Raw genomic sequence first — 26987 nt, forward strand, 5'->3', positions numbered from 1 at the left:
CCTGGCCTGTGCTACATCTCGCACACACCAGAACGCTACATCTTCTCAGCCCCTGGTAGGAGACATTGTGTCAGTGATGTAACCTTAACATCAGCCACAGGGGAGACTTTAAATGTATCCAACTGGCAGCTCTGCTCACCACGCATCCAAGAAGGTTCATCTCCATTGCACAGGCTGCCGGGAAGCATGTTGCAAACAAAACAACAGACATTCGTTGAGCAAGTGAAGGGATATTTAAAGTCTCACCTAAGGAGCCGGGGACCAAGTCCCACAACCTGGTTTGAATAACGAGGAACTGTACCTTTAAATCTCCTCTCCATTCCAGGCTTCGGATGAGCCACGGGTTTGTCGGTGTGTGTGCTCCACGGGACCAGCGAAATCCATCCCAGAGTTTTGCATCCACCCAGCAGCCCGCCTGCCATTCTAACCTTCACACATCCCAGGAACGTTATCCTTCTCCCTGCTTCCAGGCATAAGGCAGAAGCATCCCCTGGATTCCCCTGGGCTCCGCGGGGGCAGCCTTTAGGCCCGGGGTCTTTCTTTTGGGTGACACACTTGTTTGGGGGAGTTGGTGTCTGGCAGTTCCGTCCTGGCCATCCCACCCCCTCATCTCCTGGGCTCTCTCACAACCGGACAGCCACCCTGGGACCCGAGAGGCCACCCATTCCCCACCCCCACCCCACCCCCAAAATCTCCTGAGAATGTCTCTTGCCCCTAAGAGGCCCAATTGGACGAGGCCATTTCCCAAAACAGTGTGAGACAAAGTGGAGTGTGACCTTCATGCAGCTACTAGCACCACCAATGCCATTGGGTATAAATACAAAATGTTGGGGTGCAGGGGGGTGGGGGGTGCTGCAAGCAGAGAAGGAGGAGAATGCACGTGGCCCCTCTCCCTAACCTCACTCCCCATCCAGTCCTCCCCTGAGAGTTGTGACTCCGGAGCTGGAGGGCACAGCCATGGCCAACCCCAGAAGACTGGACACATCCCAGAAAGAGCTCAAGAGAGAGGGACCCTACATGATGGCATTCACCTGTGGGGCGGACCACAGCCAAGCCACCACCTAGCGGGAGCCTCCAGACCTCAGCATCTGGTGACTGCCTGGCCTGCCTCCCAGCAAACTCGGGTCCGCTGGGGCAGCTCCGGGCTGAATCCTGAAAATGAGGGGGGCAATGAGGCTGGAGGGCCATATGGACTTGTCTCTCCCCCCACCGGGCAGCAGTGTGTCTCTCACCGCTAAAGAGCAATTGCATCAACGCAGAAACCGCACTGCGCTCCTCCTGATTCCTTACAACCCCGAGTCCAGACCCCTGGGATAAGGTGTGCATCAATGTCTGAGCACTAGCTGATGGCAACCTTGTAGCTGATGAAGCTACACTATAACGACCCAGAGGTAGGGCACAGTGCGCTAAAAACGATTAGCCCGCCCTAGCCGGCTTGGCTCCGTGGATAGAGCCTGCAGACGGAAGAGTCCCAGGTTCAATGCCGGTCAAGGCCACGTACCTGGGTTGCAGGCTCCTCCCCAGCCTGGGCCCTGGTTGGGGCTCCTGAAGGAGGCAGCCAGTGGATGTGTTTCTCTCACATGGATATTTCTCTCTCTGTCTTTCCCTCTCTCTTCCACTCTCTCTAAAAATCAATGGGGGGAAAAAAAAATCCTTGGGTGAGGATTAAAAATTAGCTATATTCCAAGGTGACAGGGAGGTTCTGAAGAGAACATGGACGTATACTTATTTCTTAGGCATTATCCATCCCTATTCCTCAGAGAAGAGAGAACCCTTATTTTAAAATTTTGCCACGTACGGACTCTTCTTTCAGAGCCTTGTGCCTTTCTGATCTACCACGGGACTAGAAATGGCGAGCAAATCCTGTTTGAATGAGATCCTTCTGTGCTCTTTAGAGATTAGCTTCCAATGAGCAGACCAGGAGGAACTGCTCCCCCCACCAGCACACAGACTCCGGAGCCCTCAACCTCAACCTTAGCCAGAAGCCCCAAAGAGCTAAGTCCTGGCTCCCTCTTCCTCTCCCCCTTTCCAGCCATTATTGGGGATGTGGAGGTGGAGGGGGTAATAGGAGACCACAGCCCAGCAGAGGGCTCACCAGCATCCTCCTCCACCCCCTCTACCTGCTCCATCTTGCGTTGGGGAGGAGAACGGAGGCTGGGTTGGGACCTCCCCAGGGAGGCACGGCTGTTGCAGAAGGGGCTGCCAACAGATGGCACTTGCCAAGGTGGGAAGTGGCAGAGGCTGGTAGCCTGGGCCAGAGGGGCCAGGGAGGATGGCAGGAGCCCTGAGCCCAGCCACCTGGAAGAAGCAAGCCCTCCGCCCGAGTGTCCGTTCTGGCCTTCGGGGGAGGGGATGAGGGATGGCCATTTAAGAAGATAAAAGCATGTAATTAGGTGCACATTTTTTTCTTCTGGCCGTAGGCTCCAATATGGCTTGCACAGCGCTGTGGGATCCTGGATGATTTTATTTCATTTGATTAGGATTTTGTTCATGATGGATTTTTAAAAGCATTAGTTTTGATTTTTTTTAAATGGCATTAAAATAGTATGTATTTTTATTATTGAGAGTGTTCGGCACTCCCGCCCCCTTACAGGTTGTGCTGAAGGTAAGTGTCTCTCTCGCCTCACCTTCATCCTGACCATGATGGTCGGGTAGCTTCACACCTTCAGTTTTCTCCTTAGGCCATAACTGGACCCAGTCCAGAGGAAAGGAAATGGCAGTAAGAGAGCAGAAGCAAAGGCTTTCGGATTAAAACAAGTAGAGTAGCCCTAACCGGTTTGGCTCAGTGGATAGAGTGTCGGCCCGTGGACTGAAGGGTCCCAGGTTCAATTCCGCTCAAGGGCATGTACCTTGGTCTCAGGCACATCCCCAGTAGGAGGTGTGCAGGAGGCAGCTGATTGATGTTTCTGTCTCATTGATGTTTCTAACTCTCTATGCCTCTCCCTTGCTCTCTGTAAAAACTCAATAAAATATATTTTTAAAAAATAAAACAAGTAGAGTAGCCCATCTGAGGGAGAAGTAGAGACAAACGTAAATTAGGAGCAAATGCCTTTATAAAAATACTAGCGTTCCCGTTGCAGGAAAAATCCTGCAATAGGATTTCCTGCTGCACTCTACCCCGCCTCCGCTCCGCCCTTGTCACCCGCCCCGCCTTCTCCGCCAGCCTGCCTGCGTTTCCCTTCGCCCCTGGCCCTGACTTCGCTCCTCCCTTCTCCTCCCCTCCCCCCCCGCCCCGCCCCCCCCCCAGCTTGCTTGCTTCTTCGAAGCTTTACTCCCTTCTGCAGCTCTTGGCTTCTTTCAACGCTGTCTTGATATGCAAATTAGCCGTCATCTTTGTTGGGGTAATTTGCATACTCATCCTGATTGGTTGGTGGGTGTGGCTTGGCTGGTAGGCATGGCTTAGGTGTAGCGAAGGTGCGGTCAATTTGCATATTTGTCTATTATTAGATTAGATATATGTGTATGTGTCTCTATTTTCCCTGTAAGCAGCAATGACTGTCTTCACCCATTCAACTTGAGTTTAAACTTTCTACTTGTTGAATGCGAGGCTAGGTGGTGGGGTTACAGGGATGAAAAAGACTGAGAGTTGAGTCTGGTGAGAGAGACAAGCAGAGAACAACTGACTTCAGTCCAATTCTGCTTTAAATGCCGGCATGAATAGTTTGGAAGTCCAGAGATATAAGCAGAAGGGTTTGTGTTTGGCTTTTGCTGGGAGTGTCTCGTTTGTATCCGAGGGGCTTTCATGTATGGAGATGACGGCGTGTCCCCATGGCAACGCCCCTGCCATGGAAAGAGTTGTCTTACTCACATTTCCCTGGAGACGGGGCACAACCAGGCCACGCAGGGCCACGGCGGAGCATCAGGCCTTGGTCAGGAGGCAGAGCGGGAGCAAGGGGAAATTTTAGGCCGGAGCCTTCATTGGGGCCTGCACTGGGAAGGCAGGGCAGAGTAAACAGTTTGGGATTGGCTGGTTGGAAGAATACATGTGGGCTTGGGGGTACAGGGGTGCTCTCCAGTTGCCTGGTGCCTGGCCCTGGGGTGATCGAGAGCAGGGGAAGTATTAGCTTGGTGTGTGAGTGTTAGATAAAGGGGGTGGTTGCTTGCATAGGAGAGGTGTACTCCCAAGTAAGCTGCTTGCTATCTTTAGGAATTAGCTAGCCCTAGCAGGGTCGTCTATTCCCAGTCAGCACCATTTTTAGGATGTCAAAATCGTAAGATGCCAAAAATAAACATGGTTAATATCATCCTGTGGAGGGGGGAGGGAAGGGTAATTAATATTAGACAAAACCATAAAGCATTAATGATATGGTGAACGAAGGAAATGGTGTGGGATTATTATTTTTTTTGGGGGGGGGTGGAAGTTGGGAAGATCATTTCACTTTTCCAAATAATTGGGAGGAAACTTTATCCAGCATATGGAAAAATTTGGAAAACTCAGTGACGTATGTATGTATAGGCTTGAAAAATGAACGTTTATTGGATCTCGAGCTTCATTGCCATCCATAAGCCACCTGGTTTTTAGAGTAAACGGGCTTCAGAGTTAGGCATTCTGAACCAGTCCACCATCCCACTTCTGGCAAAGGACGTGACCTGTGTGAAGTAGAGGTCTGACTGCAGAACTCAGAGCCCTTACACCTTCCTGCCTTTGGAAAAGCAAAGAAAAATAAGGAATCAGGTAAGATAAATGATGCACTCTCTAGCTCACAATTCATGACACTTCTCCCTCTCCCAGTCCCGCTTTCATACCTCCTTGGCAAAGCTGATCCTGCTCACTTACGCTCCAGGGTGATGGTGGTGGGGGGAGTGTTCCCCTCGCCCTGTGACATCTGGGTGCTTAACCCTCCGAGATCAGACCTTGGCAAAAAAAACACACACAAATCCATTGACTACAGACTCTGCATTGCTCCAATTGCCGTAAAATAACCACGGCGACCCAGTGACAGCGGCTGACCCTTAGATTCAGTCCCGGCACCCCTTTCACTCGGGGTGAAAATGATGCCCTCCGTGCCCGCGTCCCCCGCGTGGGAGGAGAGCCGCCCGCCGGCGCCTCTGGCTGACTCCTGCCCCTACTCAGCGGAACGTGGCTGGGGGCCGCCTCGCTCTGCGCCAGGGACACGCGGATCGAGGGAGGCTGAAGTGGGGACAGGAAGGGTTTCCAGGTCGGAAAACGAAGAGAAGCAATGGATTTGGAGGCCCAGGGCGGAGAGGATTTATAGCGTGAGATTTGGGGCGAAGCTTTGAGGATACGAGGTGCAAAATTTCGCATGAGGGACTGGAGGCTGAACATTTTGGAACCGAGGCTGTCAGGGGGCCGGGCCGGGCCAGTTTGGAGACCTGAATGGGACAGGAGAGACCAGCGAGCGACCTCAGGTGCTGCAGAGCTCGCGCATCCTGGAAGAGCCGGCACTCAGGACGCAGAGTGGGCGTGGCCTCTCCTGGCCCCGCCCCCACGGCCCGCCCAATGGGCGGGGCCAGCCCGGCAGTTACATAACAAACCTGAGTGAGTCGCTGAGGAGCGGCGCCCGAGCCGGCGGCGGGGGCGGGGCATAGCCGGGCCTGGGCGGGGCCAGGCCTGCACCGGGCCAGGCAAGATGGCCGCCGTGGAGCCGGAGTCCGCGCCTCTGACCCTAGAATCGCTGCCCACCGACCCCCTGCTCCTGATCCTATCTTTCTTGGACTACCGGGACCTCATCAAGTAATGGGGCGGCGCGCGTGGCAGGGGCGGGGTCCCGGGGGCGGGAGGAGGCGGTGAGGCTGGAGGGACAGGGGGCCCGGCTCGCTGACTGGACCTGGACCTTGCGGGAACCAGAGGTGATGCGGGGCCGCCCTCCTGCGGAGCCACCCAAGGGGGCCCGGGCGAGACCGGGGCAGTCAGGGCCCCGCCTTGCAGGTCTTCCCTCCGGGACCCAGACCCGAGGAGCGACGGGAGCCCTGTCTCCCAGGCCTCGGTGAGGCTCATTTCCGGGGCGAAGGAGGGACTGCTTCCCTCTGCCGCCCCCCACGACCCCCGCACCCCACGACCCCCCGGCCTGCACCCGATGTGTCCCAGCCCCGGCCGCTTTGGAAAGACCCTTTCTGGCCCGAGCGCTCTTGTCCGCAGGGGCCCCGGGACAGGCAGGCAGGGCGCCGGCGAGACAGGAGCCGGGCGACCCCCCTGATCCCAGGTGCGACTCCCGCGCACCTTTGTACCTGGCGGGGCGCAGCGCACTCGAGGACTTCTGCTGCTGCAGACATTGCCCTGCGTTCAGCCTCCCTCCTCACTGTTACATGTTGCATTTTGTGTTTTTTGGGGACTGACTTCCGCTGGTGCGATACAGGTGACCGCTATCTCTCCGGTACGCGCTGGGTTGCCCGGATCACTAGCATCTGTTCCAAAAATAAACACCGCTTGCCGGTCGGGGTGGTTCAGTGCCCAGTCCCTTCAGCCCAGTTCCTTCCGCGCTGGAGACTGGCTGGGATGGTGGAAGAGATGGCGCTGTTTACACCCTTGACAGCTGGTGGCATGGCTCTGTCTTTTTTTTTTTTTTTTTTTTTTTTTTTTTGTGCTGCCACATCTATTGAAGAGGAGGTGAAGTCGCCCTCTTAAGGACGGGTAGGCGAGGTTCAGGGTTTTTGTTTTTTGTTGGTTTTTTTTGTTTTTTTGGATTAACTATTGGATTCTGGCCGTTTGATGATGGTGCCCTGTGTTATCAGGGATCCTTACAGAAATAGAGCCTTTTTGGAGGTACTGGTAGCTGTTGGTTGGCCTAGCTGAGTAGGGACCGAGGGATAACGCCAAGTGTCTGGCTGTGTAGTACCTGTAACACTTATTTTTTTCCCCGAAAACAAATTTTTGTCTACAGGCCGGTACTAAAGCAGAGATAAAGTTTCTCTTTTCTTTGGGGAAAGGCTGATCCGGCTGCAGGCTGTCTTCATCTGAAATATTCTAGTTGCGATAGCCTCTTAGAAATCGCAGACAGACGCACCCCCTTATGACCTATGGACCACATTGCTGCAGGGTGAACGTTCTAAGGCAGATCTTGCTGTCATTCTCCTTAAAAACTTAGGCGCCTCTTGTTTGCAGACTATAATCTAAATTTCTGGGAGCATTTAAGACGCTCACCATTTGGCTCAGTGCGCTGTAACCAAATCAGACTTTTGCCAGCACACCGCATGCTTGTGTTCTGTGGCTTCAGCTCTTGACCTTGCCCGCAATGCCTTGTCCCCTTCTTCCCATCCTGGCAAGATGACATTTCTTTAAGACCTCCCCCCCCCCCCCCCCCCCCACACACACACTTGGTTCCTTTCTCTTAACTTCTTTCTCTGTTTATTTGCCATGCCAGATGGGTTGTGTACACTTCTTAAATGTAAAGACTGTCTTGTTTATCTTTGTGATCATCATTTATTCACTGATTATTTTTTTTAATGCCTGTTGTGTGTGCCAGTCTGTTAAATGTCTTGGATACAATAGTGAGGAAGACAGATAAGGCCCCTCTCAGGAAGCTTACAGTCTAGTGGGAAAGATGGAAAACAAACAAGCGCAAATACAAGAGATACTAAGTGCTATGAAGGAAATAACTACTCTGTTAGGGAATGAGAGGGAGAGACAATTCACATCGGAAGGGGCTACCATATATGAAGGACGCCATAGAGCAGTCCTGGCAGAGGGAACAGTGTGCTCAGAAGCTGATTGGACAGCGGCATGGCCTGTTGGAGGAGCTAGAAGGCTGGTGTTGCAGGAGGTAGGGAGTGACTAGGCAGAGCCGCTTGAGAACAAGCTGGTGAGCTCACACAGGACCTCGGGAGCCGAGGTGAGGAGATCAGATTTTATTTTAAATGCTTTAGGTAGTAATCAAAGTTGTAAACAGATGTGACACGATCCCTCCATAAATGTTTATGAAAGTGAGCTGAGTTGAATACCGTATTAGGGTTCTTGAGAGAAAAAGAATGTGTGTGTGTGTGTGTGTGTGTGTGTGTGTGTGTGTGACTTATCATAAGGTATTGGCTCATGAATCATGGAGGCTGAGAAGTCCTACTATCTGCCATCTGCAAGCTGGAGACTCAAGAAAGCTGGTGGTATAATTCCAAGGGCTGAGAGCTGGAGAGCCGATGGTGTAGATGCCAGCCTGGGTCAGAAAGCCTGAGAACCAGGGACGCCACGGACAAAGAAGATCCCTGGCTCAGCTCAAGCTGTCAGTCAGAGAGCAGATCTAACCTTCCTCTGCCTTTTTGTTCTAGTCAGGCCCACACTGGATTGGATGATGTCCACTCACATTGGGGAAGGTCATCTGGCTTACTTAGTCTATCCATTCAAATGCTAATCTTTTCCAGAAACATCCACACAGGCACAACGCAGAAATAATGTTTAACCAGCTATCTAGGCATCCCTGGGCCCAAGCAAGTGGACACCTAACATTAACAAAAACCATTGAATTTTATCCACAGAAAAGTTTCCAATGTACCGCAGCTTCTTTCCTACACTGTATTCCTTTTAAGAAAAATACAGCCCGACTTTGTCAAGTGTCCTGCTCATTGCTAAGCTCTGAAGGTTTTGGTGCATATTGCTGCACTGGATTAGGTTGGATTGGATTCGTTCATTAGGGTCCTTGTGTAATAGCAACTGCATAATTTGAATCTCCTCCATTCCAGGGTGACTTATTATGTACCAATCATTCTTAACCCTCAGTGTGTATCAGAATTACATGTGGCACTTTTTATTTTTAAAAAAATATATATTTTATTGATTTTTTTACAGAGAGGAAGAGAGAGGGATAGAGAGTTGGAAACATCGATCAGAGAGAAATATCCATCAGCTGCCTCTTGCACACCCCCTACTGGGGATGTGCCCGCAACCAAGGTACGTGCCCTTGACCGGAATCGAACCTGGGACCCTTGAGTCCGCAGGCTAACGTGCTATCCACTGAGCCAAACCGGTTTTGGCACATGTGGCACTTTTTAAACATACTTGTGCCTGAGGTAAAGATCTTGCCCCAAGCAAACTGAGTCGGAATCTCTGGAACAGTAGTTCTCATCCTTGTTGTGCATCAGAATCACCTTTGGTGCTTATTTCAGAGCTTCCTTTATGTTGTTTAACTCTTGAGACAGAGGAGGAGAAGGATCAAGAAAAGGACTCTGAATTACAAAACTGGACAGATTTAGTGTTTGCAAATGTTTGTTTGGGCATCTTGTGAGCTTGGCAGAAAAGGGTGAGGTTGAATTTTGTGTAAAATCTGAAAATTGAGGAACAGTTTTTAACAGGGTCTTGACAAACCCCATGTGATTTGAGATTTCATTAATTGATAAGCCATGGCCCAAGTGAGATCTTTGAATACTATTTTCTATAACTTGTGATTCCTCTTCTGAAAAGATAGAAATCCATTTTCCTAATGTTAGGTTCATCCTTTTTGCAAATTAAACATGTAGTGTTGGATTTGCAGGATAGGAACACTGTTTTATTAGGACACAGTATAGCACTGGCCGGTGTGGCTTAACATATTTTTTAAAAGAACACAATGTAGAATATAATATGTAACAAGGAATTTATTTGTTTCTAACATTCCATGCTTTTGAGCAGTTGATACTAACTTGAATAGCTATGGCTATTGAAATAGAATTGTTATGATGGTGACACTTTATAGATGGGCTCTCCAATAGTTGGTATAATTAAAAAGTGGTTTTAGCTGCAATGTTTATTTCTTTTAAGAAAAATTAGAACAAAACAAACAAAAGTCTTGTGTATTAACATAAAAGGTCTCACAGATCTTAAAAATACACACACTGAACAACACTCTTCCCGTGTGCAGAAATGATTATCGTCACAAGGAGTGAAGGAAGGCTCTTTGATTTGAAATTAACTCCAGTGATTTATATATTTTGTAGACTTCCATAAGAAAATTACCATTGTAGAGATTTGGGGGTTTATTTGTGAACTCAAATAAGATTTCAGTACTCAAAAGGTAATTATACTAGCTAACACAGTAAACAGATTTTGAAAATACTGTTTTGTAATTATAAGAGTAGAAAGTGGAAAAGGAGAAAAGCAAAAGGAATAGAATAAATCTTAACGGTGAATATTTTCATCTTGATTTTTAAATTGTTTTCTTTTTTTTTTTTTTTTATACTCTCCGTGAACCTGGTTACTATCAGTTGTTGCTACGTCAGTCGAAGACTTAGCCAGCTATCAAGTCATGATCCTCTGTGGAGAAGACATTGCAAAAAATACTGGCTGATATCTGAGTGAGTATTCAGGAAATATGTGTTCTTGAAACTTGGCCCCGGCTTCTATAACACTAGTCTATCCGGGTTCTCCTCTCTAACCCCTCTCTCTCTGTCTCCTTTGGTGGCTCTTCCGTGCCTGCCACTAAATGCTGGTGTTCTCCCAGCCTCTGTCCTTGGCCCCTGCTCTCTTCCCTCTGAACTCCCCGGCATGCACTGTGGCGGTTTACAGTGACTGCTTGTGTGCTGCTCACTCCCAACCCTGGATGTCCTCCCTGACATCCCCACTGGGCTCCAGACTTGTTGCATAACCTTCCGCTGAACCTCTCCATTGGATGACCCACAAGGGCTCATGAATTCAGTAAATATTAATAGATTTGACAGAATAAAAGTGTAGATAACAGAAGGTGGGAGTTGGGAAAAGTGAAAGAGGGTAGGATTGCTACTGTCTTTTTCTTAGATTGAGGGGAATTGGGTAGTGACTGAAGTTGTAAAGCAAGAAGTAGAGATTTAATTGTATTATTGAAAGTTGCAAGCTACGCAGTAGAACTGAATATTAATAACAGCTATCAAACATTGGGAGGAGGGAGAATGAAGAGGAGAGAATTTTAAGTGTTGCTGTATCCTGATCTTTTTTGTTTGTTTGTTTTGTTTTTGTTAATCCTCACCTGAGAATATTTTTCCATTGATTTTGAGAGAGAGTGGAAGAGAGGAGGAGAGACAGAAAGAAACATCAGTGTGAGAGACACACATCAATTGGTTGCCACCCACACACACCCTGCCCAGGGTCTGGGGATTGAGCCTGCAACCAAGGTATGTGACCTGACCCTTAGGCTGAGGGCCGACGCTCTATCCACTGAGCCAGACCATCTAGGGCTATCCTGATCTTTTACTTTGGGTATCAATAGATAGATGTGAAATTGATAAATCAAGAATTAGAGGTATAAACATTTAGAATTACAGAGGTAACTTCCAGAAATAACTAAAGTTTCCTTTGAGAGGTTGGGCTACATAAGTTCTTTGGTACTTTTTTTGGTTTTGATAAATATGTATGTATATATTATTTACACTAATAAAAAATACTACCCCCCCCCCCAAAAAAAAAAAGAAAAAAAAGAAAAAACAACACACAACGAAACACACAAAAAAATCAAACAAATCCTGAATTGTCCTTTTCTCCATCTTTGAACCTGGTCACCCTACATTCCTGGTCTTCGAGGCAGCACCATCCATCCACTTGATCTTCTAAGCCAATCCAGGAATCATCCCACATCTCTCCTCTTCTCTCTTCCTTCCTGTCTCCCTCCTTCTTTCCCTCCCTCCCTCCATCCCTCTCTCCCTCCATTTATTCAATTACTAAGTAAGCCCTTCTGATTTTAGCCTCTATATTTCTTGAATCTTTCTACTCATTTCATCTAGCTACCAGTTTGAGTTCAGTTCATCATCTCTTACTAGGATTATTGCAAAACCCTCCTGACTCATCTCTGAGCCTCTAGTTTACATCCTTCCCACACCATAGCCACAATTCTGTCTTTGAACTACCCTGTTACAACCCTTCAGTGGCTCTTCATTTCCTGCAGGATATTAGCATGTTACCTTAAGGCCCTTTGTGGCTGTCTTATCTTGTATCACTTCTGCCTGATATTATTCTTTCTTCCTGATAAGACTGCATTTTTGAGGGCAAAAAGTATGCCTTATTTTTAATGTCCTCAAGTGGCTAAGTAGAAAATAAATATTTGTGGAATTGTATCAAATCTGAATGTTGAATTATGTGATTACTATGATGCTATATGATTCTCTGGGTGATTCAGTGTAGATAAATTAGATTAATATTATTGTATCATTAGATTCCAAGTATTTTCTAAAATTGAACAACTACAGTTGACCCTTGAACAGCTTGGATTTGAACTACATGGGTCCATTTATCTACAGATTTTTTTCAATAACTATTGTAAATTTATTTTCCTTAACATTTTCTTTTTCCTAGCTTACACTGTTATAAGAATATAGTATATAATACATATAATATACAAAATATATGTTAATCAACTGTTTATGTTATCAGTAAGGCTTCAAGACAACAGTAGTTTTTTTAAAAAAATATATTTTATTGATTTTTTACAGAGAGGAAGGGAGAGGGATAGAGAGTTAGAAACATTGATGAGAAAGAAACATTGATCAGCTGCCTCCTGCACACCTCCTACTGGGGATGTGTCCACAACCAAGGTACATGCCCTTGACCGGAATCGAACCCAGGACCCCCCAGTCTGCAGGCGGATGCTCCATCCACTGAGCCAAACTGGCCAGGGCAATAGTAGTTATTAGTAAAATTATACTCTAATTTTTTTAAAAAAATATTTTTATTGATTTTAGAGAGAGAGGAAGGGAGAGGGAGAGAGAGTTAGAAACATCGATATAGAGAAACATCGATCAGCTGCCTCTTGCACAACCCCTACTGGGGATGTGCCCGCAACCAAGGTAGATGCCCTTGACCGGAATCGAACCTGGGACTTTTCAGTCCGCAGGCCGACGCTCTATCCACTGAGCCAAACCGGTTTCAACTCTAATTTTTTTAAAAAAATATTTTTATTGTTTTAGAGAGAGAGGAAGGGAGAGGGAGAGAGAAACATCGATGTGAGAAACATCCATTGGCTTCCTCAAGCCCGCAACCTGGGCATATGCCCTGACCGGGAATCAAACCAGCAACCTTTCTGTGCCCTGGACAACGCCCAACCACACCAGCCAGGGCTTTACTCGCATCTTGTTGTCTGGGACGCAGGTCAGGGTGGTCTGCACCCCTAACTCCTGTATTGTTCAAGGTCAACTGTACACACACATTTATAATTTTGTAATTGGTATGCTTTTAGAAGTAATTGAGATTCACACTCCATATTTTCTTCACATATTTTACTGAAAATAGAAAATTTAGGAAACAGGTAAATAGAAAGTAAGAAATAAGTGATTCATACCCACCATGCCAGCAATAACTCCTGTTGTTAAATTTTTTGGTGTCACTATTTGTTAGTCTTCATTTGTACCTAAAATGAATGAAAAGGAAGGCAAAAGTTACCAAAAATTTCCAATGAAGTTTGTTGGCAAATGTCTAGAATATGTACTAATTTTATTTCAAAAGATTTTAAATCTCATTTTTGTAATCTGTTTAGGGAAGAGAAAACACAGAAGAATCAGTGCTGGAAGTCTCTCTTCATTGATACTTATTCTGATGTAGGAAGATACATTGACCATTATGCTGCTATTAAAAAGGCCTGGGATGATCTCAAGAGATATTTGGAGCCCAGATGTCCTCGGATGGTTTTGTCTCTTAAAGGTATGGTGAGCCACCCAAGATGCTAAGTAAGTTGTTTGCCATCACAAAATAAAAGGCAGAACCAGGATTTCAATATCAGGCTGATTTCAGAGCTATGGTCTTAACAGCAATTGAAGGCAGAAAGGACCTATTCATCCTGTTATTTAAAATGTCTTAGGACCTTAGAGAGCTCGTCCAATATTAGGACATTTGGAATGCGAGAATGTAGACATTTCTCCTTTCAGGTACAGAGTTACCGAGAAACTAGGATACAGAGTAGCTTCTTTTTTTTCCCACTCAATTTGTTATTCCGAGGCCTCCCTGCTCACTGCTCTGTTCCTGGTGATTGGAAGTGAGGTAGGTGGTTGTTGTCAGAGAATTCCTTGACAGCCCCTGTTTTACTCTCAGGTGTCAGTTCTCTGGGGCTTTGCCATGAGTTGGAATAGGATAAAGGCTCTTTGATATCTAGAATGCAGGGGATTTTAGGAATGCCAGGCCTGTGAGTTTTAGGACTAAGTCAGGGACCTCCTCCTCACCTCAGGGGTCATAGTCCCTGACTCATTTTCAAGGCACCTAGAAAGGAAACTTGGAAAGCAGATAAGTATTGGGCTTGGGGAAATTTTTATAAGTATCTTGAAATTATGATACATTAATATAGGGTGTCCCCAAAAAAATGTATACACACACTTTGAATAATTATAAAGCCAGCGTTTATTAAAAGCTATTTCATTTTCAGAATTGAGCTATCAGCTGTTAAGTATATATGCATTTTTGGGGGACACCCTGTATATCTTTTATTAACCTGTCTAATGGTATGTATCATGTATCTTCAAATTTCATATTTACCTTACATGTTGGCTTAAATTTTTAGAGTTGGAGGGATTTTAGAGATCACTTAGACCAGGGGTTAGCAAAGTTTTTTTTAAATGACCAGATAGTAAATATTTTAGGCTTTGAGGGACAGACAGATGGTGTCTTGTTTTAACTATTTAACTCTTGCTGTTGTTGTAGAAGGCAGCATAGGCAATACATAAACAAACAGGAGTGGCACTTTTCCAAGAAAACCTGGTTCACAGAATCAGGTGGCAGGCGAGGGTTTGGCCTGCAGCCTAGAGGTTGCTGCTTCCCGATTTATACCAGCCCTCATTCACAGGTGAAGGGACAGGCTCAGAGAGTTTAGGTGACTTATGCAAGGTCACATAACAGTAAGTGACAGAACTCTCATCTAGGTTCCTTGGCTCCTAGTAACTTTTTCACGGTCTCCTCATACACGCAAGCTCGGGGGCAAGGAAAGTAAGTGAATATTTATTGAGGGCCGGTACAGCATGTCACTAAGCACTTGGAGCTTATTTAATCCTCGCTGTGATCCTCTCAGGTAGGTGGCATCTCCCGTTTCACAGGCGAGGAAGCAGGACTGAAGAGATGCGCTAACTTGCCGGAGTCAGTCAGCGCAGAGCTGAGCATTCACCTGGTCTGACTCCCAGGTTCTCTTGTAGTAGCTGCCTCTCTAAACCTTGACTTCACTGTCTTGTAAGCATATATTTCTTTATATTTTTCTTTTGCCATATTTGTTTGGTTGGTTTTTGGCTTTTAAAATTTTTCTTTCTCTCTAGTTGCCTATTTTTTAAGAAATTCATAGTTTCTTAATGTTGTATGGTCCAGGCAGTTATTCAGTTTGTTTTGCAATAAACTTTTTAAAATAAAGTTTCCATTTTGGAGTAATTTGAAATTACAGGAAAGTTGCAAAAAAACAGTACAGAGAATTCTTGTATACTCTTTACCCAGTTTCAGTTTCCCCTGATGTATTGCCTTGTGGGACATTTGTCAAAGCTAAAGTCTTCATTGGAAAATTATTATTGACTAAACTCCAGACTTTATTCAGATTCCACTAGCTTTTCCAATAATGTCCTTTTCAATTCCTGTATCCAACCCAGAATACCACATTGCGTGTGGTTATGTCTTCTTAGTGTCATCTCGTCTCTGGCAGTTTCTCAGTTTCTCCTTGTCTTTCATGACCTTGACAGTTTGAAGGAGTACTGGTAAGGTATTTTGTAGAATGGCCCTCATACTGACTTTGTTTGAAGTATTACTCATGACTAGACTGGAGTAATGGGTTTTCAGAAGTTACTGTAGAGGCTCGGGGCACCTCATCACTTACCTGTGGGGATGTGATATCCACACGCTCTCACCAGTGATGTAAACTAGCCTCCAGAAACGTGCACAGATCCTAAGTGCACAACTCAGTGAATTATCACAATGTGAACACACCCATTGTAGCACCCTACAGGTCAAGACGTAGAATAATCTGTACCTAGAACCCTCCCTCTTTCTCAGGGGTAACCACTCTCCTCATTGCTATTACCACTGAGTAATTTTCTCTCTTTTTGAACTTTATGTAAATTGTATGATTAAGTATGTATTTTGTGTGAATTATTTCCTTTTTCTTTTGTAAAATTCAACTGTTGACTCTAACAGTAGTTTGTTCATTCTTATTGTGACATAGTACTCCATTGTTTGAGCAGACCACATTTTATAGGTTTATTTTGTTGATGGATATTTGGGTTATTTCTAGTTTTTGGCTAGTACCAATAATTCAGTGTGAAAGAATTGTAAATAATACAAATGTAAGTCATTTTTTATGTACATATGAGCTTATTTCTATCAGGTAAATACCTGGGATTGAGTTTACTGGGTTGTAGCGTGTGCTTATATTAAACTTCAAAAGATACTGTTAATTTTTCAAAGGGGTTCTACCACTTTACATTCCTGCCAGCACTTTAATGTTGTCATTCTTTATATTTTAACCTTTCTAATGGGTGTGTAGTGATGGTTTTAATTTGCATTTCCTTGAGTATGTACATTTACAACAGTTTTATTTCTTGCTTTCCAATCCTTAGATGTTATTTATTTCTTTTTCTTGCCTTATTGCACTGCCTAGGGTCTTATTAAACTGTCTAGGGCAGTGGTCGGCAAACCACGGCTCAAGAGCCACATGCGGCTCCTTGGCCCCTTGAGTGTGGCTCTTCCACAAAATACCACGTGCAGGCGCGCACGTACAGTGCGATTGAAACTTTGTGGCCCATGCGCAGAAGTCGGTTTTCGGCTCTCAAAAGAAATTTCAATCATTGTACTGTTGATATTTGGCTCTGTTGACTAATGAGTTTGCTGACCACTGGTCTAGGGCCTTCAGTGCAATGTTGGAAAGATATGATGATGTAAACATCCTTATCTTTCTGTTTGCAGAGAGAAAGCTTTTGACATTTCTCTGATGATTTTTGCTGTAGGTTTTTTGTGCATGTTCTTTATCTGATTGAAGCAAGTTCCTTCTGATAGTAGTTTAAGAAGAGTTTTTTTGTTTTTGTGTTTTTGATAATTGAATTTTTATCAAATGTCTTCCAGTCTTGTGATTATCATGATCTTTCTACTTCATTCTGTTAATGCACTGAATTACATTGCTTGATTTTTTGAATGTTAAACCATTACTCAAATAAACTTACTTTGGCTATAATGTATTATCCTTTTTCTATATTGTTAGATTTGATTGGCTAGTATTTGACTGGAGTTCTTACAGATATGTTCATGAGAGAGTTTGTCCTGTAATTTCCCTTTCATAAATGTCCTTGTCAGGTTTTGGTATTAAGATGATACTGGCCTTGTAAAACAAGTTGGGAAGTGTTGCCTCTTTTTCTGTTTCCTGGAAGCGTTTACGTAAGCTTGATCTTATTTCCTGTGTAAATGATCAGTAGCATGTACTGATGAAGCCACTCAATCCTGGAGCTTTTATTGTAGGGAGGGTTTAAACTAAGGATTCAATTTCTTTATTAGAAATAGTACTCAGATTTTTTACTTATTTTCATGTCAGTTTTGATAAGTTGTGTTTTTCTAGGCAATTGTCCACTTTATTTACATTTTAAATTGCCATAAAGTTTTTCATAAGATCCTCTTACCTTTGTAATGCTTGTTGGAGGGGTAGTGATTTCACTTTCCCATTTCTGGACTTATTTGCGCTTCCTCTCTGTTCCTCTTGCTCAGTCATGCTAGGTACGGGCTAATCAATTTTAATAGTCTTTTCAAAGAACTGGCATCTGCCTTTGCCAGTTCATTTCTTATTTCATTAATTTCTCTGATTTCTTTGAGTTTACTGTCACTTTTTTCCTGATTTGAGATGATTTAGGTAATAAATTTTCAGGGTTCCTAATTTTTTTCAAATGTTTTTAGGGCTATAAATTTTCCTGTGAACATAGTTTTAGCTTCATATCACAAGTTTTAATACGTTGTATTTTCATTAACATGCAGTTCAAAATATTTTCTGATTTTTTTTCCTTGACCCATGGGTTATAAAGAAATATATGGTTTGATTTCCAAACATGTGGGGCTTTTTTAGTAGTCTTTTTAATATAATTTATATTTTAATTCCACTGTTATTAGAGAATATACTTTATGACTCTAGTCATTTGAAATTTGTTCTCTGGTCCAGTATATAATCTGTCTTGGTAAATGTTCTGTGTACACTTGAAAAGAGTGTATATTTTACCATTGATATACACGTATCAATACATATCTATACTAATAAAAGGGTAATATGCTAATTAGACCGGGACACCTTCCAGGAGACCTTCCAGACATCCTTCCAGACAAAGCCATGGTGGCGGGGCCGAGGCAGAGGCGGTTAGGGGCGATCAGGCCAGGAGGGGAGGGCAGTTGGGAGTAAGTGGGGGGGGCAGTTGGGGGAGAGCAGGCTGGCAGGGGGGGCAGTTGGGGGCAAATAGGCCAGCAGGAGGGGTAGTTGGGGGGCGATCAGGCCAGCAGGCAGAGTGGTTAGGTGCGATCAGGCAGGCAGGCAGGTTGGCAGTTAGGAGCCAGCGGTCCCGGATTGCGAGAGGGATGTCCGACTGCCAGTTTAGGATTGGGCCTAAACCGGCAGTCGGACATCCCCCAAGGGGTCCCCAGATTGGAGAGGGTGCAGGCTGGGCTGAGGGACACCCCCCCACACCCGCCCCCAGTGTACAAATTTTGTGCACCGGGGCACTAGTATATATAAAATTAGGCAAAACTTGTTATCTTGTACTCTTGGTTATTTGGGGGGCTACTTGTTCTATTAGTTACTAACAGAGGTATGTTGAAATTTCTCACTGTGGTAGGCAGAGTCTGAGAGAGTTCCCAAGATTCCCATAGTCACTATTACATGCATGGTATAAAGTCTCCCCTGGTGTGTGAGTAGACTGTGGATATAATTTATTTCACCTCTGTGGTTGGTCACGTTATATGACAAACATGAAAGGGTTTTGCAGATACAATTAAAGTCCCAAATTTGTTGATTTGAGGAAATTATCCCGAGTGGACCCGACCTAATCAGGTAAGTCCTAACAGGAACTGGGCCCTTTTTGAAGTCAAAGAAATTTGAAGCATGGATATTTCTCCTGTTGGCCTTGAATAACCAAACTGGCATGTTGTGGAGCGGCCAGGTGATAGGGAATGGCCGGCGGCTTCTAGGAGCTGAGGCCTCTGCTGCATTGCAAGGAACTGAATTCTGCCAAGAACCAGTGAGCTTGGAAGGGGACCCCAAGCATGAGATGCATAAGGTGAGATAGCAGCCCTGGTTGACACCATTGTTTCAGCCTTGTGGGGCCTGAGCAGAGGATCCAGTTCAGTCACGCCCAGATTTCTAACCTACAGAAACTGTGAAATAATAAAGGAGTGTTTTAAGCTGCTAATATTGTGGCACTAGAAAACAAATACACCTGTTATGATTATAGATGTATCTTTTTCCACTGTTCTTCATTTTAAAAATTATATTTTGAAGTTGTGTTATTAGGTACACAAAATTAGAATTATATTTGTGTAGTGAATTGAACCTTTTTGCCATTATAAAAAGTCCTCCATTACCTCTAATAATGCTATTTGCTTTAAATTCTAGTTTGTGTGATTTTAGTGGAGCTCTTCTAGCTTTCTTTTCTCTATCTACATCTTTAAGATGTGCCTCTTGTATATGATCATGTTTGTTTTTATCTGATGTCAGTCTGTCTTTTAATTAGATTACTTACTCCATATTTAATGTGATTACTAATATATTTGAATTTAAATATACTGCTTCTGTATGTTTTTTTATTTGTGTCATCTGAGTAGGTGTTTCTATTTTGCATTCTTCTTACTTTTATTCTGTACTACTGCTTTTTTTTTTTAAACACATTTTATTGATTTTTTACGGAGAGAAAGGGAGAGGGATAGAGAGTTAAAAACATCGATGAGAGAGAAACATCGATCAGCTGCCTCCTGCACACCCCCTACTGGGGATGTGCCCGCAACCAAGGTACATGCCCTTGACCGGAATCGAACCTGGGACCCTTGAGTCCGCAGGCCGACGCTCTATCCACTGAGCCAAACCGGTTAGGGCTGTACTCCTGCTTTTTATTTAAAGTTTGTTTTAAATTAGTATGTTTACCATTTTCTGGACAACGAATCTTAGAATATTTTAACTCCAATTACCTTTGTATAATAGTTTTTGTGATTTTAATTTTAGTGTATTTCATATCCCTGGAAATGTTGTTATTATTTTATTTACTTAATATTATCTTAGATTTAGCTTTTCTTTTGCTTTTTATTGTTTCCTGCACCTTCATGCTTCCATCTGGGATAATTTTTCTTCTGCTCGAGAATTCCTTTGTTTTTTGTGTTTGTTTTTTTAATGAGGACTGCTACTGCTAAATTTTTTCAGATCTTTTTTGGCCTAAAAAAGTATTTATTTCATCTTCACTTTTGATATATCTATTCACTGGGTAGAGAATTCTTGTCAGTAGTTATTTTATTGAGCACTTTGAAGGTGCCATTCTTCTGGCTTCTGTTTCTGTTAAGAATTTTGTGGTCAGTCTCATTGTTCCTTTGAAGGTTCCTTACGTGGCTTTTCCCCTTCTCCTGCTGCTTTGAAAATTTCTCTGTCTTTGATTTTCCACCGTTTTCCAGTTGTGTGTCTAGATGTGATTTTCTTTGTAATTATTCTCCATGGAGTTTATAGTGCTTCTTGAATCTGTGGTTTGGTGTTTTCATCAATTTTGGAAAATTCTCTCAGTCCTGTGATACTGTTGAAAGCATTGCTCAATTTCTCCGCCACTCAGCCTCGTGTTTGCTTTCAGAATTGGCAATTGCCTCAAAGACAAGGTGACTCCTTTGGAGGCCTGGCTACCCTCTCAACTTCTCTCTTCTGGACCCCTCACCCGACCATGTCTCACTGCCTTTGAGGTTTTCCAAAAGCCTTGAAACCAATTTTGTGTTGTTCAGTTTTTCTAGTTCCTCAGCAGGAGGTTTGATCCAACAACCTGGTGGACCATTTCCAACAACCTGGTGGAAAGTAAACCTCTTTACTTGGTGTTTGTGACTACTTCCTACTTTTTAAAATTAGAGTATGTGGCAGGCTTACCAACGTGCAAAATTGAATTTAAGTTAGTGGCCGCCTCACAGCATGAACATACACCAAAGTTCAGTAAGAGATTCCTTTAAGACTCCTGAACAGGGTCAGTTTAGAGAACTTCTGGAGATTGTTTTTAATGAGAAGTGTGGGTATGTTAGATTAAGAAAAATGAGATATGCCCTAATGTTTGCATTGCAATGTGAAAAATTATTGTGGATTTCATTGGCGCATACCTTTCCATATTTTACTTCGTGCCAGTGTTGCCCTACTGAATTTGCTTGCTCAGAGCTTCAAATGTCAGCCAATCTAAAGTGATAAGTTTCTCTGAATTTTCAGTTCACTTCCCTATATTTCAGCAAAGCATTTCGGGCAGAACTCACTTGCTCTAAGATTGTTTCACTGGCTAGCAGGAAGACTATATTTCGTCTTAGATTGAAGGCTTATTGTTTCTTCATAATTTGCTTTTTTGTGCATTTGCAGAGGGTGCTCGAGAGGAAGACCTAGATGCTGTGGAAGCTCAGATCGGTTGCAAACTTCCTGATGATTATCGATGCTCATATCGTATCCACAATGGGCAGAAGTTAGTGGTTCCTGGGTAAGATGCTTGCTGTTTTGGTTGTTTTTAATGATACAACTTATTTTCTAGAAAGAAAATAAACTGTAGTTGTAGTTGCTCTTAGTAGATGAAATAGCATAGGAGTTCCCTTTTCTTCCTTGTAGCAATCCATAGACAAAGTCCACAGCTTGAATTTGACTTTACCAAAATAAATGTGTCTCATGAAAACCGTATCTTTGTCAACACCTCCTTAGAATGAAATGAAGTCCGGTTGGGTGTGGGGCAATGCGACATAAGGGAAATGCATGTGGAGGTACATTTTAACTGAAACTGTTCAGCACGCTTCAAGTGTTTATCTTGTTTACAGCCAGATCATTTGTTTTGGAGAGCCTGGCGCAAATTCTGTGTACCATACATGTAAAAACAATCATCTGTTCAGAACTACATGTACTAAACTAAAAAATATATAGTTTTGTCCTATTCAAGCATGGCCTATAATTAAATGGCCTATTTTAAACTTCGAAAAGATGAAGTATTCATTGCGGAACCTTTCGGGAAAAGCAGACCACGTAGTTTGTAGCTGTCAAATTCACTCAGTTTTAAAAACTATATGCTTTGAACGGGTCTACTCCTTTTGTAGTTTTTTTTTTTATGAATTTAAGCTATTTCAGTGACATTGCATTTGTGCAATGCCAATAAGAATTCAGGGAGAACTTTGCATTGTTCTTACTGGAACATGATGTCTCGGTGTGTGAAGAATCATATGAGGCTCTGTTTTCCATTTCAGGTCTGAATACTACCTTGCAATCTCAGTATGATCACCTCCCACATTCCCTGTACTCACTCATTGAGTACATTTCTGAAATATGGGCAGTTAGGAATAGATAATCCTAAGTTATTGGCTTTTTTTTTTCTATTCTATTTTCCTGTCAAACTGAAATTTGACAAAATTGAAAAACTGTCACACTTCAAGAGCATAGCCTATAATTAGAGAATTTTATTAAGAGTTGCCCAGAAGTGACATGACAAGAAGGTCATGCATTTCAACACAGGGATTTCTGTCTATCCACTGCCCAGTGGTGGGATGGGGATAGGAATCTCATTAAGGACCCACACCTGTGTTATTCTCATGCACATGCAGTGAGATGAATTTAGATCCCATGCATTCCAAGTTAATGAAAATTTGGTCAAGGTTTAGGCTGATTAACATGTATACTATCTAGTAGGATAGAGTAAGCTAAAGGTTGTAACAACATAAAGGTATCAGAGAATTTATCCCTTGAAACACTAAATTAGTCATGCACGTATATATATATATAGCAAAACATCAGCAAATCAGTTTATCATGGCAAGATAGGTTCCTGAATGCAATAAAACTATTTTTCTTTTTATAAAGCTGACACACATTTTAGACATTTAGGCTTTTAATTTAAATCAATCTTTCCACTCAAGAGTTGGCTGTAATGTATAAATTATAGTGTTTTGGGCATTTCCGGTTTAGAATCGACATGTTAACCAGTTCTTATAAAGTTGTCCATGTGAAATTATTATTCATTAAGAAGATGAAGCGCAGATGTTTGTTTGGCACTGCAATTGATTAAATTTTTGAGTCTCTTCTCAGGTTGTTGGGAAGTATGGCGCTGTCCAATCACTATCGTTCGGAAGACTTGTTAGACGTGGATACGGCTGCTGGAGGCTTTCAGCAGAGACAGGGACTGAAATACTGTCTCCCTTTAACTTTCTGCATACACACTGGTTTGAGTCAGTACATAGCAGTGGAAGCTGCAGAGGGCCGAAACAAGAATGAAGTTTTCTACCAATGCCCAGTAAGTAGGAAGTGTGCTTAAGTGTGGCTTTAAGATGTGTTCCGATGAGCGTATAACTGTGAGCATTAGGAATTTTCAGGGTTGTTGAATGGGTATAGGGCATTATGCAATTTAATTACAGACCTAGCTAACCAGACACAAGTGGAATGGAATGCCAAAAGAAAATGTTACCAGTGGACAAACCATGCAAACTGTGGTTCATGAAGACACAAAGCTGTGACTTGTGTGAAGGCACTTTAAGTTTAAGGAAAACTAATGAGCTTTTTGTTGAAGTAATTCATTATAATATATATTTCTAACTTTAAAATTTTAGCTTTTGAGCATCATTTGATCCAAGTGCAGTAGGAACTTTTTAAACTCTTCAGTAGGTATTTGAGTTGTTGAAAAATGAAGATCCTTTTTAGAAGACTTTTGTTATGATTTTAGTATTTTGTCTTATTTCTTCAGTTTTCAGTAATTTCTTAGTAACAACTTCTGCTTTCATTTTTACCTAGCTGTGAACTTTTAACTTAAAAGAGAAACTTAAAATAGGAAATACTTTTCATAGTTATCTGAGATATGTGACTCCATAAAACATTTAAAATATTTTAAGAGTCTTCATAGCTTTTCATTTTTCTAAGCATTTTCACATCTTTTATCTCATTTTTGACTTGATACTTCTATAAGGTTATAGGATGATGGCTTGATCTCTTTATAGAGAAAAGCGACTAACCTAGAATTCTTTAGGTTTCTTGATTGAATCCAAAGCCTTTTCTCCTAGGATAATTAGCTGTATTTTTTCTTACCTTAACTTCCTAATTCTTTTCCTGAAGGACAGTTTTTTTGGTTCATTGTCACAGTAATAGCAGTATATAAGCATTTAATTGGGCTTTATAGAAAGAACCTAAATACAGAAGTCATGAAGCAGAAGCTGACAAGTGTGAGGAATTTCTAAGAATTGGTTAGAGCACTTAAGTTATTTTATATTTGTTTTGCCTTTTCTTCATGGAAGAGTACAAATAATGAACAATGGGAAATTACGAAAATGTATTTTTCTTATTCTTTTTTTCCTTCTTTCTTTCCTCAGAACCTAGTTAATATAAGGTGATTCCTCTTGCCTTGGACTCTTTGGGGAGTACAGGCATATCTCATTTTTTTGTTTTGTTTGTTAATAAAAATTGTGAATTTATTCAAAACAAAACACATGGTAGAGAGTATTTTTCTTAATTAAGATATTTTTTTTCTTCTCATCTAGGACCAAATGGCTCGGAATCCAGCTGCTATTGACATGTTTATCATAGGTAGGAGAGAAAAAAAGTTTTATTTTTTCCTTCTGTCAAAAATATTAAATTGGTAGAAACTTTTTAGTTACTTAACCAGCTGACAATTTTATACTTGTATTTCTTAAGGATTGCTGGTTTAAAAAGTGCTATATCTAGGCACTCGTTAGAATAGCCCTTATACTTTATTTGAATTTGGTTTCTATTTGGAAAAAAGCCATGCCCTATAAAATCTTGTGCTCTTAGGACTCTGCTATGGAACACTAAAATGTATAGAATTAATATGAGTAAGTATATAGTTCCCTTACATGCACATGTATTTTCTATCACTCATATTAATACATAGAGATGTTGATATATAAAATTACTTTGTACTTTTTCTCCTTTTTTTTAACGTTGCATTTTTTAAAAAAGATTTTTAAAATTGGTTTTTAGAGGGAGAGGGAGAGAGAGAAACATCAATGTGAGAGCGAAACATTGATGGGCTGCCTCCTGCTCGCCCCTTACTGGGAATCAAGCCCACAATCCTGGCATGTGCCCTGACTGGGAATCAAACTGGCAACCTTTTGGTGCATGGGATGATATCAACTGAGCTACACTGGCCAGGACAGTACTTCTTCTCTTTTGGTGCCGATGCTATAGTAAAATACTGATAAATAACACACTATACCTCCAAACAGCAGTCTTTGAAAACCAGTATAAACTTGGCTTCATGAACTCCTTGGCACAACTAGTTTTTCTAGGCCTTAAAGAGGTATTTCTCAAAGGATTTGAGAACAGTTTAATTTGTATGCAAGTGCTGTTCACCTCTTTGTTATTCAGTTAGTTTTGTTTTGCTTAGATTTTGCTCACTTAAGAGAAGCTTGCTGACTATCCACTCAGCTTTTTAAAGGTATTCCTGGCACATGTCAAACATCCCATAGAGTCCTAGACTAATAGTAAAGGGGCCTTGCAAGCTAAGGCGTCTGTATTTAATTATTTCTTCTAATTGGAAGCTTGAACAGAGTCTATACCGCGGCATATTCTAGATTTTGTGGCGCACGTCACAATATCAAGCTCTCACTCCTACGTAGTAAGTTATAAAAAGCTTTGACACTTAGTCCCTGGCTGTCAGCTCGCCCTGACTCACGTGGTCTGTGGTTTCTAAGTGAAGTACTTGCTGGGTTTTGCTCCTGCTCATTGTCCTCTTTGGCATCTTCGCGTAGCACATGCTTTCAGAGGTGATCATCATGCTGTGGCGAGTGGTGCTACCGAGTTTATACACTAAAGGCTGCCTGAGCTCGGAAGTGAGCTGCCTGCCAGGCTCCTGGGCTTCTTGCTCTCGGTATGGTGCTGGTCTCACATGGTCTGGGAGACCCCGCCACTGCAGCAGGATACTAAGGTCTGATGATACTATTCTGGTAGTTGGGATTTCTCCTGGAATGGGAGAGCAAAGCGAAAGATTTGAGATGAGATGGGAAGTGAGTGCTGGGAGGAAAGCAGTTTCCTTTAGGCGGCCTTGATAAAGCCCCAGCGCTACCAAAGAGACTCCAAGAGGCAGGCTTACTCTGAAAGGTAAACTGCCTTGGAACATAGAAATTACATCTTGGGTCATCTAGGTTTGACTGTCTTAGAATTTTTAGTAAAACGGAAGATGGAATCTCCTGGTGTTCAGTGCATTTTTTTTTTTTTAAATATGGAACGCTTCACGCATTTTCGTGTCATCCTTGCACAGGGGCCACGCTAACCTTCTCTGTATCATTCCAATAGTGGATGTGCTGCAGAAGCAAGCACTTCAGTGCATTATTAATAGGTATTTAAGAAAACTGGATTCTGTATTCAGTTCAAATAAGTTTAGGAGTAAGGACTACATAGGAAACTGTCCTCATTTTAAAGAACACACTTTGTTCTAATATGTATTACAATAAATTTAGGTACATGGAAATATACTACGCCAATTTCTTTTTTATGTAAACCATGAAAAATGACTTTAAAACTCTACAGGAAAATTACTAGTTCTCATAACATAAAATTGTACCCTCTTTGAATTGTAATGCCTTTGTTAATGTCATTAAAGATAAGCTTCTTGCCCTGACCGGTTTGGCTCAGTGGATAGAGCGTCGGCCTGCGGACTCAAGGGTCCCAGGTTCGATTCCCGTCAAGGGCATGTACCTTGGTTGCGGGCACATCCCTAGTGGGGAGGGTGCAGGAGGCAGCTGATCAATGTTTCTCTCATCGATGTTTCTAACTTTCTATCCCTCTCCCTTCCTCTCTGTAAAAAAAAACAATAAAATATATTTAAAAAAAAAGATAGGCTTCTTAATATCTTGCTCCAAGTAAACAGATGATCAGTGCTCATTTTGAATACAATAACATTTAATAAATAGAAAGTTAGAATGGGCCATTTATAGACATTAAGAACCAACTATTGTAGTGTACTTTCTCTCAGTTGATGCCTTTA

At 42.8% G+C, this 26987-nt stretch overlaps 2 protein-coding genes, 1 long non-coding RNA gene and 1 other non-coding gene across 4 annotated transcripts in view; 2 read left to right on the forward strand and 2 right to left on the reverse strand.

The window, feature by feature from the left end:
* The window catches only part of LMO2 (LIM domain only 2), a 208958-nt gene that overhangs the window by 33307 nt on the left and 148664 nt on the right, over positions 1-26987 (forward strand). The window lies entirely within an intron of this gene.
* On the reverse strand, positions 4443-5436 carry LOC114233485 (uncharacterized). Its single transcript, XR_003619619.2, has 3 exons — positions 5335-5436; positions 4747-4854; positions 4443-4643 (listed from the first exon to the last, which is right to left on the reverse strand). It is a non-coding gene; the product is annotated as an uncharacterized LOC114233485 (long non-coding RNA).
* The window catches only part of FBXO3 (F-box protein 3), a 34049-nt gene continuing 12605 nt past the window's right edge, over positions 5544-26987 (forward strand). Inside the window, exons 1-6 of the mRNA XM_008146822.3 lie at positions 5544-5695; positions 10126-10215; positions 13359-13522; positions 21387-21501; positions 23084-23288; positions 24523-24568. Coding sequence (XP_008145044.1) covers positions 5592-5695; positions 10126-10215; positions 13359-13522; positions 21387-21501; positions 23084-23288; positions 24523-24568 — 724 coding nt within the window. The 5' untranslated portion in view covers positions 5544-5591. The remainder of the gene's footprint in view (positions 5696-10125; positions 10216-13358; positions 13523-21386; positions 21502-23083; positions 23289-24522; positions 24569-26987) is intronic.
* Positions 26217-26320, reverse strand: LOC114233555 (U6 spliceosomal RNA). The gene has a single exon (XR_003619703.2). It is a non-coding gene; the product is annotated as a U6 spliceosomal RNA (small nuclear RNA).

Source organism: Eptesicus fuscus, chromosome 13 (assembly GCF_027574615.1).
Source record: "Eptesicus fuscus isolate TK198812 chromosome 13, DD_ASM_mEF_20220401, whole genome shotgun sequence".
NCBI lineage: Eukaryota > Metazoa > Chordata > Mammalia > Chiroptera > Vespertilionidae > Eptesicus > Eptesicus fuscus.